Raw genomic sequence first — 13,650 nt, 5'->3', positions numbered from 1 at the left:
AACTGTACATGTCAGTGAGGAAGGGTTGGCCACTCCCACTCCTCCCTGCTCAGAACACAAGCTGGCTGGCAGCACTGTGCCAAGTTAGGCAGCTTCCCATTTGTGATAGTCCTCTCTCAGCCACTAGAAACTGACCCTGTGCTGGCAGGGCCCTCCCCGTGACTGCTAGGGAAGGAGGCGTTAGATACACGGTAATGGCTACAGTCTGTGCATCACTATCAGCACAATGCGTGTAACCAGGTCACCTGTCCTGCTGTGGGAGCGACTGTAACCCCGTAAGGTAAGGCTCCCCTGCTTGGGGTTAACCCAGTCATTAATAGGTGTAGCTTGCAAACTACCAATCAGTGGCTTTAATTCAATCACTAGAATGAAGTCTAATATAGGAGAGCCCAGAGGTTAATAGGATGCCAAGAGCTAAAACAATTTCCTACTGGGCAACGGGTGATGGTTTAACACCTACAAGCATTTCTGCCAATGAAAGAAAATATAGTTCTTAGCAGTTTTCCAGTATGTATTCATCAAAATGTTTCCGTGGCTTTAAAGCTATTTGTAAATGTAACTGCTACTGAAAGCAGCTTATGTCTGGTTGTTTATACTCTCTAAGCTACTGGTTCTGACTCCTGAAACAATGTAGCAGAAGCCAGTTTTTAGAGTGGGGTTTCCTTTTAAACTAGCAATGATCAACTACACCATGGAGGGCACGAGTGTTAGAGTGCAAGACCCTTAGTGCTTATTTAGCTCTTGTGCCCTGGGGTACACTGCACACCATCAAGGTGCAAGCGGTAAGGACAGGGCCCTATTGTGGGCTGCCACTCCCTAATTTGTGCTTCTGAATGATGGGGCAAGAGGGGTAATTCCTATGTGCCTCCCCCCGCCCCTTAGCAATACAGCTCTGCCATATGCAGTCACCACTGTAAAGGTAAAACAGAACATACTGTGCAACAAAATGGCCAATTGCAACCTTTTTTTGCAATTTGCACACTGCATTCTGCATGGCAAATGAGCCCTAATACATTATAAGTTAAAAATAACTTACATGAAAGCATAATAAATGGCTACTGATCTTTTAGCTGCACTGTCACCTTCATAATTTATTAACCTACCTGATTAAATAATGCATGGGTTATGTGTGTAATATAGGGATATATCATGGCAAGAATAGCCTGAATACAGAACACATTGACACTATTATGTTCTATTTAAGAAGCACTCACCTAAATAATGTCTTTGCTTTCCGCCCAAGGGTCAGCCATGGCTAGTGCTAGGGCGTGGTGAAAATTCACCCCAAAAGATAGAAATAAAAGTTGATATCCCTGTAGGTATCAGATCTGTGATTAAGAAACTTCTTACCCAGAGGGCTCTGAAAATGTAGCCAAGGTTAAGTCCCCTTTAAATACATTTAGTGAACACATGGAAAGTTGCCAGTATTGGTTTGGCCCATCTTTAGATACTGTGTGACAATTTTTGTGCTTACCAGAAAGTAGTGGGATTTGGGGCAGATCAGGGACATGTCACTGGCATGAGTGGGTGTGGCCACACAATTAGGGCGTGGTCTAAATTGCATAACTCCTTAAAACTTTTTGAAAATAATTTTAAGCAACTTCACAATATGCATTGATTAAAAAATATGCAGCCTGTTCATGATCTTTAATGTAATAATATGGTTTGGAACAGTTCCCTAAGCCCCGCCCCCTGTTCCCCTGCTGATCTGGCTGCCTACTTTGAGGCTCAATGAATGCAACAGTAGTCGACTGTCCTCAGTCTGCCTTCAGCCTGCATGTCAACATCTCAGTACAAAACATTATGGGTTATGTAGTTCCTGCATGCTGTATGCTGTGGAGAAGTTAAAACATCAATTGGTTTTTTTTTGTGAATTCTTTATTTATAACTTTTTGAACAGGGAGGGGGACAGAAGAAAGAGTGGGTGTGGGTTAATGCAAATATTTATCCAGCAGAGGTTACAATTTCACATTGTATCACATTGAAGTAATTTACTATAATGTATACTGTTTTTTTGAGTAGAGCTGTATGGTTTCTCTAGAGAAAACTTTAACATGAGAGAGAACTTAGGAAACATCAATGTTTCAGTCCCTTCTCCCCTGCCAGGATTTCAAATGACACAGAAAGAGAATAACTGTTTTGCTGCTGGATTTCAGCATATAAAAATGGTATTTTTCCTACTTTTTGAAGGAACAGATTACAGTGATTTTGATTTGGAAGCCAGAGTTCCTGGGAGGTATATGTACTGCCTGTAGACCTCTGGCCAATGTTGGTCTGTGACTACTAAGCATTCTGGACCCTGGACACAAGCACTAAGGGGTACTAAAAGCACATCCTTTAGCGCTAATTTAAAGAGCACTTGTGTCCAGGTTGTGACTAGGGCAGTGCTGTCCAACTGCACCCTGCGGGGCCCATTCTGTCCAAAGGATTTTTATTATAGTCTTGGGCACCTGGCAGATGAGGTGCAGATGATAGGAACTCTTAAATGGAAATTGCTTGTGCCTTCAATTAGCCTTCACCTTAAACTGGGAATAAATGGAAAGGTCCTCTTGTTTGGTGAGATCACAGATCTATCATCAGTTAGACATGTAGGTGATCTGTTTGTTCCCCGGGCCAAAGACTAGTTCTTGGGGACCTTTGAAGACCAGTTGAGTGAGGACTGCTCCAGCTTGTCCAGATGGATTTTCAAACCTAATTTAGAGTACTGTGGAATTCATAATTGTCATATAAATATCTAGCAAATTTTCGATTAGGCAGACTGTCAGTTTGGCCCCATATTATCCACGAGAGGGTACCTAAATCTTCAGCCCAGCTTAATGCCACTGGGTTCATTTATGAAGATCCTGGACAGCAGTACAAAAGAATTAAGGGGTTTAAAAGCGAGAGAGTACTTCTATCAAAGTCTGGCTGAGCTCTGCACTTTGTCCCAGAGGGATTTTCATGAGGGGCAGATTTCTGTGCTCTGGAACAGACCTCGGGGATCTGTGGCAATTCAAGAAGTGGGGAAGACACTTTGTGCCCTGCCATTCACACCCTTCATGTCATCTAGAAGATAATGACCCAACTTTTTAAAGATTTTTTTCCCTGTTGTAATGCATGGTAACCTGAAACCGGTCTATAATGAGCCCAGACTGGGTCACTAGCTCCTTGATGACTTGGACCTGATGACCTCTCTTAGAAAAAAAACCCTGCATTGCTTCCATCCATGCAGCGTAGCATCCCTGTTTGAATGGACTCTTTGTGACTGCGAGTGATTTGAATTAAAGGATGACAGTGTCCCTTGTATCCTTGGAATTGCTGTGGAATTTACATGTGACTGAAATGTATAATATAATTCTTTTTTTAAAAAAACACCAAAATACAGAGATGGGAAAAACATTGCAATAAATACAAAGATAAAAATATACCCATTGTGTGCCAATGGATGGAGGAGGTCCCTGCCCATAGAGCTTACTATCTAAGTGTGTGAATAACTAACAGACACCAATCGAAGGGTAATATTTGAATCCATAACAATGGTTGGGGCCAGTGTCAGATTGGGGGAGGTGGGGCCCACCAGAAAACCCAAGCAAAGGGCCCACCACTCCAATTGCACCATGACCCCCCATCTAAGAGCCCACCGATCCTACACACTGCGTTGTTTCCAATGATTAAGTCTGCTACTACTGCTGATAATTACTAGAGTAGATAATCGCCCAAGCAGGGCCCACTTTCTCCTGACGCCCCAGCAGGCCAGTCCGACCCTGGTTGGGGCATATTGTGCTGCTGTTTCAAAGGGTTGGATTTGCATTCAAAGAGCCTAATGGAGAGTTCCTCACTGAGGAATTCATATTCTAAGATTTTGGGGTAACAGAACGTGGATTGTTTTGCCACCCATGTAACTTATAGCTTGCTTAAAAATTCACATTTTTTAACAATGATCACCTGACTTGTAATAGTAGCAGCAGGGTTAGTGCAATTACCATGTGGTATTGCTTTATTTGGAGCCATTATACAGATTTAAACAGCGGAAGGCGAGTTGGCTCTAAGGGCAATGGACAATTTTATCTGACACCCACACAATGTCCAGCTTACTTATGAGCAGTAACTGCAAGTGGTACGATAAGACAAAGTAATGGGGTGAAGGTTTTAGTAGTTGTTTCAGAGTATAAGAGATGAATCTTACTAATAAAAAAAACAATACTAATATACTCCTGCTAACTAAACAGTCACAACAAAGGGAGAAAGAGCAGATCTTTATACTGGTAATTCTAATTTAATCTAATACTGGTAATCCGTTTCCCTGTTATATGCAGGGATATCCAAGAGGATAGAAGCAAGGAGGCCGTTGGAAATCTGCATATGAAATTCAATGTTTAATGAAGGGGTGTCAGAATGTAACTGGATCTGCATACGAACACTAACAGTTGTTACGTGACTTGTTTAACTACCGTGTGTATGTGTGTGTAAGAGCTACTGGAAAATTTTGTGAGTTGTATTTACTGACCCCCTGTACATGTGTGGAAAGTAAGAAAAACACGCCCAAAGTTAAACAATGATAAATGCAGTGAGAACAATACAGTAGCACAAATATCCAAGGGACTGATTCCGGAACCAGAAGGTGCTGTGAATAACTGCCCTGCCTGAGAACATACAAGGCCTTATGGGAACTGGAGTCCTGGCTACTACTGGAGTCTGGCAGACTACTGCTGCAATGTTTACGTGGTTCTGTAGTCAGGACCAGCAGTGAAGCGATTGTAAGCTTTTGTGAGCAGGACACATTTAATCCCATTTTTATTCTCTAACCCTTGTTTGTTAAATTATTGTAAGAGCCCTGTGTGTTATAAATGCGTAACTTGCTGGTACTATTTGAATAAACATTGATGATGATGAAGAGAATAGAAAGGGACATACAGGGCCGGATTTCTCTTTGGTGCGCCCCGAGGCCGCCCCTGTGGGAGTCCCCCATGCGCATGCGCGAACGCGTACCCCAGTGCGCATGCGCAAACACGCCCCCGGTGCGCATGCGCAAGCGCGCCCCCATTGCGCATGCGCAAAGGGCCAGCTCCCCATTGCGCATGCGCAAAGCGCCAGCTCCCCATTGCGCATGCGCAAAGCGCCAGCGCATGCGCGAACGCTCTTTTTAACTCCCATACGGAGCAGTGGGGAGAGGTCCTGACTGCTCCGTATGGGAGCAAAATTAAAAAATGTTCTTGCGGCGGGGCGGCATGCCGCCCCTAAACTTCTGCCGCCCTAGGCCCGGGCCTTTGTGGCCTCTCCACAAATCCGGGCCTGGGGACATATAGCTGTACTGCTTTTTTTGTAGCAATCACACTTAGAAATAATTTATAATAACTTACAAATCTGGGGATACACTCTAAGATCTGCTCATTTGGTGACTTCTTTACTTGATTTGGCCACCAACAACATGCGTTACCACTTAGTCGCATATAAAGCACATTGTTGCTATTTAGTACAGGTATGGGATCCCTTATCCAAAAACCCATTATCCAGAAAGCTCTGAATTATGGAATGCCTGTCTCCCATAGGCTCCATTTTAATCAAATAATTCAGAATTTTAAAACTTATTTCCTTTTTCTCTGTAATAATAAAACAGTACCTTGACAGAACTAAGATATAAATAATCCTTATTGGATGCAAAACAATCCTATTGGGTTTAAGTAATGTTTTATTTATATTTTTAGTAGACTTAAGGTATGGAGATCCAAATTACGGAAAAACCCCTTATACGGAATACCCTTGGTCCCGAGCATTCTGGATAATGGGTCCTATACCTGTACATTATTTATTACATTAGCAGGCAATGTAAAGGTCCCCATACACCTTAAGATCCGCTCGCTTGCCGATGTTGCCAAGCGAGCTGATCTTCTCCCGATATCCCCCACCTACGGGTGGGCGATATTGGGAGAATTCAGGCTAATTTGATCGTTTGGGCCTTGGGCCAAACGATCGAATTATAATGACGGGTATAGGCAAAGTTGGTTCGGGGACCACATCAACGAGCCGATGCGGTCAGGCAGTCCCATCGGTAGTGCCCATACACAGGCCGATTAGCTGCCGAATTGGTCTAAGGGACCAATAACGGCAGCTAGAATCGGCCCATGTATGGGGACCTTAAGACTAACATTAAATGAGGGACCTTGACGTGACACATAAGATGATATATTTTGGCCAAAATGTTTGCCAGCAATTTTTTTTCTCTCTTAGGTATGCAAAATTGTATGTGTATGGTTTGCAGCTGCCAGTCAGGAGTAACATCATGCTTACAGTGGTGTGAAAAACTATTTGCCCCCTTCCTGATTTCTTATTCTTTTGCATGTTTGTCACACAAAATGTTTCTGATCATCAAACACATTTAACTATTAGTCAAAGATAACACAAGTAAACACAAAATGCAGTTTTTAAATGAGGGTTTTTATTATTTAGGGAGAAAAACAATCCAAACCTACATGGCCCTGTGTGAAAAAGTAATTGCCCCCTGAACCTAATAACTGGTTGGGCCACCCTTAGCAGCAATAACTGCAATCAAGCATTTGCGATAACTTGCAACGAGTCTTTTACAGCGCTCTGGAGGAATTTTGGCCCACTCATCTTTGCAGAATTGTTGTAATTCAGCTTTATTTGAGGGTTTTCTAGCATGAACCGCCTTTTTAAGGTCATGCCACAACATCTCAATAGGATTCAGGTCAGGACTTTGACTAGGCCACTCCAAAGTCTTCATTTTGTTTTTCTTCAGCCATTCAGAGGTGGATTTGCTGGTATGTTTTGGGTCATTGTCCTGCTGCAGCACCCAAGATCGCTTCAGCTTGAGTTGACGAACAGATGGCCGGACATTCTCCTTCAGGATTTTTTGGTAGACAGTAGAATTCATGGTTCCATCTATCACAGCAAGCCTTCCAGGTCCTGAAGCAGCAAAACAACCCCAGACCATCACACTACCACCACCATATTTTACTGTTGGTATGATGTTCTTTTTCTGAAATGCAGTGTTACTTTTACGCCAGATGTAATGGGACACGCACCTTCCAAAAAGTTCAACTTTTGTCTCGTCGGTCCACAAGATATTTTCCCAAAAGTCTTGGCAATCATTGAGATGTTTTTTAGCAAAATTGAGACGAGCCATAATGTTCTTTTTGCTTAAAAGTGGTTTGCGCCTTGGAAATCTGCCATGCAGGCCGTTTTTGCCCAGTCTCTTTCTTATGGTGGAGTCGTGAACACTGACCTTAATTGAGGCAAGTGAGGCCTGCAGTTCTTTAGATGTTGTCCTGGGGTCTTTTGTGGTCTCTCGGATGAGTTGTCTCTGCGCTCTTGGGGTAATTTTGGTCGGCCGGCCACTCCTGGGAAGGTTCACCACTGTTCCATGTTTTTGCCATTTGTGGATAATGGCTCTCACTGTGGTTCGCTGGAGTCCCAAAGCTTTAGAAATGGCTTTATAACCTTTACCAGACTGATAGATCTCAATTACTTTTGTTCTCATTTGTTCCTCAATTTCTTTGGATCTTGGCATGATGTCTAGCTTTTGATGTGCTTTTGGTCTACTTCTCTGTGTCAGGTAGCTCCTATTTAAGTGATTTCTTGATTGAAACAGGTGTGGCAGTAATCAGGCCTGGGGGTGACTACAGAAATTGATATTGAAATTGATAAACCACAGTTAAGTTATTTTTTAACAAGGGGGGCAATCACTTTTTCACACAGGGCCATGTAGATTTGGAGTTTTTTTTCTCCCTTAATAACGTAAACCTTCATTTAAAAACTGCATTTTGTGTTCAATTATGTTATCTTTGACTAATAGTTAACGGTTTTTGATGAGCAGAAACATTTAAGTGTGACAAACATGCAAAAGAATAAGAAATCAGGAAGGGGGCAAATAGTTTTTCACACCACTGTATATGCCATATATACTTGTCACCAATGGGCTCCCCAGCACTGATAGAACAACCAGCAACTACTTTCACTCAGAATCATCATAGCCAGGGGTACGGAGTGGATATCTCTTGATAGGTTAAAAAAAAGTCTTATACAAAGTTGGCAAAGGGATTCTTACCGTATCCCCCTTTTCATCCCATTTAAGCTTCACTGGGGCAGGATTTGTTGTGAATGATGTATATTAACAAGCACTGCGGAATATAGTGGCTCTATATAAATAATAATAACAACAATAGTAGTATGCAACCAAACAGCCTATATACAGGCCACTTACTGTCCCTCCAAACCTAGTTGGGACATTAGACATCCCATGAGATGGCCAGGAAGACCGATATCTTGCCAAAAAACAGTCAGATATTGTTGGATGAGTAGGACTTAAAGTGGGTGCCCTTCTTAATCCATTTCAGACAAGGGTAAACTGCAAGTGAGTAAATGATACATTCACAGTTGCTACGGGAGACACAAAAAGAAAATAATTATACAATAAACTCTTAAGTTTTATTCTAAGTTTGCCCAAGTGCAGTAACTTCATAGCAACCAATAAAATGTTTACTTTTAAACAAGTGACCAGCAAATGCTACCTGCTGATTGGTTGCTATGGGAAACATAGCGCCATTTCTTACATAACCCCATAAATGTGTCCATGAACCAAATTCATAGACGGATTTAGAAATGGAGCTAGGTTATATAGTAGCCCTTTAATATTCTAGGCCAGTGCACCCACAACCACTACACATAATAAAAAAAAAAAAGTCATACAAAGAAGTCCTGAACCTTTGGGCAGGCTGGGGGCTATAAAAGAATTGTAGGGTGTGGGCCTTCATTTGGACAGCCCTGATCTTTGAATATAGTGATTGTTTATAGATACAGCCATTTTTAAAACTCTATTGGGATGATGTTTAAAAAAAAAAAAAACGTTTGGGCCAGGTCTAGTAACCCATAGCAACAAATTAGATGTCTGCTTTTAAATGGGTTCAGTAAATACTACTTGCTGATGGGTTGGTAGTGGGGTAATTAGAATTGTATTAACTCCTTATAATGTTCTGATGAACTGAATTGATCATTATCTTGGCTGAGTGCAAATTAATTATATATTTGTTCATTTATTACATATAGGTATGGAATCAGGCAATGGCGTGGGTTACAAAGCACTTAAATAACTGTTAGTACCAGATTGTTACGAAATGACTGATTGGTTGCTGTTGATAACTGCACATTTGTAATTCAGCAGCTGTTTGTAAATCAGCCCCTGAAATCTGGATTTTTAAACACAGTGCCGAGAGAGTGATAGTCTTACTGATGGTGATGCGGAAACACTGGGGAACTTTATCCCAGTGCAGACAGCCATAGCAACCAATCAGCAGTTCTAGATTGTGTAGTTAGAATTGTGAAAGCAAACATTTGTTTTTTTCTGCTATGGACTCAGCTGAACTTTTCTTAGCTGTCTGCAAAATTCCCAGTGCCCACAGTCCAGCTGGTGCAGTGAGTTTTACTGAGACGCATGTATCCATTACATTCAACACTCTATTTATCTCCTTACGTGGCTGCATAATGGATGCCATGTCAAAATGCTATGCCTGCCTGTACACAGGCAGAAGGACATTTGTCCAAGTTAGCAGCCATATTGATTGGGTTTTCTTCTTGACATCTAATCAGGACTCACATTGGTTATGCCTCCTTTCCTGCTAAGGGCCACATAGGGCAGTGGGTACATTTTCAAGCATGTGGTTCTGTTCTGGCCCTCCAGTGTGACATAATTGTTGGCCCAAGTGCCAAATTATTGAATCTGCCACTATTTGGGTGGCCAGACTGGGCAATAATCCCCTTACTGTGGGCCTAGCCTTGCCAGTTTTATAGATTGCCTCTGTCAATCCATTGGGTAGAAGGACTTTATCCTACCCGGAGAGTATATAATGGTATAGAAAATTATGGCCAGTTGGTTTCCCAGAGGGAAACTGCTAAAAATGAAGAGCAAATAGGAGAAAGCATTTCATTATGTATAAAAATGGGTGTTCTTGTAGCAGAAAGTAGTTTTTTTGTTGTGCAGTCCTAACGTGGAGCATTCCAGATCAATTAAAAAAAAAAAAGTTTTCGGATCGGTGTAGGGACAGATAAAAGGGGTATCTCATGTCAATATTAACTTCTACTGTGAAGTAGGGTGCAGTATTCCAAGGCAACTGGCAATTATTATTCTTCATTACATATAATATATATAATACACAAGAGCCATGAATATCCTCTAAATTATATCCTTATAATTGTATCTTAGTGATGTCACCAGTTATAATGGGTGCTTAGTGATGTCTTTTTTGTCATATGACTCACTGAAACTTGTGTATTATAATTAATATTGCACCCCCTGTTGTAAAATATGAGGATATTAGAAGTCACCTTGGCGTTCCATTACATGTATGGTATGGTCATGAAGCTCCTTGGTCTCTTATATTATTTCTATGTTTTCCAACAGGGGGTACATTATGCCATTATTCACCAAATATATTTTTTGGTCACAGACTAGGACTGTTAATACCTATCTGCTTGCCGGGGTCCCAGCAAACAGGCAGAGGTTTGTTTGGTTTTTTTAAACTGGAAGATGAATAGCAGGGGGAGGGAACAAATAAAGATAATCAATACATAGTGACAATTACAATTGTTACTGGGATCAGTTACCCAAACAACCACACAGCATTGTAAACTCTAAACTGGAAAGAGGCAGAATATTAATGCAACTGATTAAAAAAAAACCTAAAAAAAAGCCTTTAGCTAGCATCCCCAAGGAGTCAAGTTAAAAGTGGAAGGGGAACTGCCCCATAAGCTACTGTGACTGATACAAGTTACAAGTCTGTAGCTATGAATGGAACTGTAACTGCTGAGAAACTTTATCCACTCACCCAATCACCATTATTTTGTTTTCAGACCCTAGGATGCCAAGCACCGTGCTGTGGGCAACTGATATTTTTGGGAAAGTTTTCACTTTGTCGACAGATGGGCAGCAGTGGGCACCGTGCAAGAATGGGCACGTAGAGTTCAAGCGGGTATCCGCAGTACGATCGTGTTGCTGGGGGGTCGGCTGCAACCATCAGATATATCTTTATGTCCATGCCAGTGATCTTCCCATTCGGTATCAAGAAGAAACCTATGAGAATCAGGTATGAGCACTCACTGAACACATCTGTCATGGATAGGGGAATAGTGGCAGAATTTCTATAGTTCTGCAGTGCCATCCCCTTGTTCCTATATCCTGGGGTTGGTACATTTCTTATATTTTTGAACAACTTATTCATTTTGGGGTTACACCAATATGATATAAACTATCAGTTGTTTATTCAATATGGGGGTATCGTTTTACATTAATAAATGATCTTCTTAGCATCAATGCTGGCCACAAAAACTATTCGTACCATATCACATTGTTCTTGGGCTCCAACAATTGGTTGACCTTCACCCTCCCATTATTACAGCGCTGGAATCCAGTGGACGGATACTGTGAGAAACTTCTGCCCAGTGACCGCTGGCAGTGGAGCGATGTCACAGGGTTACGGCACCAGCAACTGGAGAGCTTTATGCTCCCCTCTCCCCACTGGGAGTGGGAGTCTGATTGGTATGTGGATGAGAATATTGGTGGAGAGCCCACAGAAAAAGGGGTAAGTGGACTGCCACAAAAAGGGCAGGGATTCCTGCTAATGGGGGCAGAGTTTGGATGGAATGGGGGCAGGTCTTCAGGTGGATGAGGAGCAAGGGCAGGTGGGTGTATAGGGCCCAAGAGTCCTGGCAGTCGCTCCTGGCTGCCTGCTTGTATAATGGCACACAGGAAGAAACCTGACTTACTTACGATGTGGGCCTGCGTCTCACTATAATCATCCTGTGCTAGACAAAAGCAAGATGACTGGCATAGAGCTGGTAGGCACAATGCTCACCGGGACATTCCCTTGCTCCTGCAAGTCTCCAAGCCTCATGTACAAGTGCAAGCATAGGATGCATCAAGCCTTTTTTTTGCATTCTGCACTCTTGCATCCCTTAGCACTCCTGCATTTGCACCCCCAGGGTAAAGACCCCTTTCAAAATAGCAGTATTTTATAGAAGCCTCCCTTTTTAAAGGGGAAGTCCACCCAAACACAACATAAGCTTTTTGAAAAGAAAACATAATTTCAAGCGCCTTTGCAATATACGTGAATTAAAAATATGATATAAATATTAATAATGATATACATATTAATACTTTTTAATTGCCTGACCGATGGTAAGCTAATTGTTATCGTTTTCTATTAACCTCAATACAGGCTTCTTATATCTTGTCTATTTTAATTTTACAATTTGCTGGTAGCTAAGAGCTACTTTCCACTTGAATTAGTAACAGCTGAATTACTATTTGACTGGACATATGCAGTTTTGCACATTTTTGCTTCTCTTTGGTTGAACATCCTCTTTCTTAGTTTTTATGTGATGGACTTGAACACAATGAATGGGGAATTCTTCTAATCTAAATGGCAACACATTATACATATTAGTGAGAGCCAACATTTTGCTGCTTATCTCTGGTTTATGCTTTCCCCATAGACATTGGTAGAAGATGAACTAGCATAGTCAATAATAAATTGCTGTGTTGCACATATTTTGAAATACAGACATTATTAAAATCTCAATTGAGATAGCAGAAAGGATATTATAGTGTATCTCTTGAAATATAGGGGCACATATGCTTGTGAGTGCACCACTTAAGACCTCTGCACTAATGCACTGTGGTTAGGGGCATTACAATATGAGGCTGCTGGGACCATAGTCTGAATACTATGGCATGTAATATAGCAATAAATGAGCAATATATCAAGTTACTGATAATCTTTGCAGTTTTCACATCAAAGAAGCAAACCTTTTTCTGTGTTTCCAGGGCTGGACCTATGCTATAGATTTCCCTGCAACGTACACCAAGGATAAAAAGTGGAACTCCTGCGTTCGCCGGCGGAGATGGATCCGATACAGAAAATACAAGTCCAGAAACACTTGGGCCAAGGTGAGAACCTATGTTCTTGGGTTGCAGGGAGGTGGACTGTGATTCCCAGTAATCTGTTTTTTGGCCTTACAACTGCAATTATAGAGCAGCCTATTTTCCCATTTGTAGGTTATACCAAGTACAACAAAGATCCCCCATGCCCCAAATGCAAATAAAATCCTATCTGAAGAATTCCAGTCTATTTACTGTATATATTAGTTGTGATTATTATATGTCATTTAGGACACCTTCTTTAACACAGAACCAAACTGCATTAATGCATAAGCTATACACAATAAATGCCTGCCCATATATTAATCCCCACAGGGCAGTTTAATTCTGTAATTTCAGGGGTACCCAAGTCTCACTTAAACCCCAGCAGTGCTGCAATGACAGTGAGCCTCAAGGTACATGAAACAGGCGCTGTTTGTAATTTTCTCCCCTATGTACACCAGGAAACAAGGATATTTCAATATGTAGACACAAACATTTTTAAAATGAATTCTAATTTTTTCTGAGGTTAAAACTGGACTGTGAGTAAGGATTGCCAGAGCATGTGTGATACCACAATAAGCAGTATTATGTTCAGTTGGCATGACAATCTTCAATGTCTATTATTAAATTCAAGCAAGTGGGGTATTTTGAAAACAGTACAATGCAGCATTAGGGGAGAAAAAGAAACTGTTTCTGTGTCTTTTACCCCACCTACACTGGGACTTCTGTGCACTCATGGA

The 13,650-nt window shown here is 41.5% G+C and overlaps 1 protein-coding gene across 2 annotated transcripts in view; it reads left to right on the top strand.

Annotated features, from left to right (window-relative positions):
- The window catches only part of tecpr1 (tectonin beta-propeller repeat containing 1), a 44,978-nt gene that overhangs the window by 936 nt on the left and 30,392 nt on the right, over nt 1-13,650 (top strand). The window contains 4 exon segments of one of the 2 annotated variants that reach the window (NM_001113816.1): nt 213-280; nt 10,843-11,075; nt 11,388-11,570; nt 12,815-12,937. In NM_001113816.1, the coding sequence (NP_001107288.1) occupies nt 10,851-11,075; nt 11,388-11,570; nt 12,815-12,937 (531 nt within the window). In that variant the 5' untranslated portion in view covers nt 213-280; nt 10,843-10,850. 2 annotated transcript variants of the gene reach the window in all.

This window comes from Xenopus tropicalis, chromosome 9 (genome assembly GCF_000004195.4).
Source record: "Xenopus tropicalis strain Nigerian chromosome 9, UCB_Xtro_10.0, whole genome shotgun sequence".
NCBI classification, from domain to species: Eukaryota; Metazoa; Chordata; class Amphibia; order Anura; family Pipidae; genus Xenopus; species Xenopus tropicalis.
This window is presented reverse-complemented; position numbering and strand designations above follow the sequence as displayed.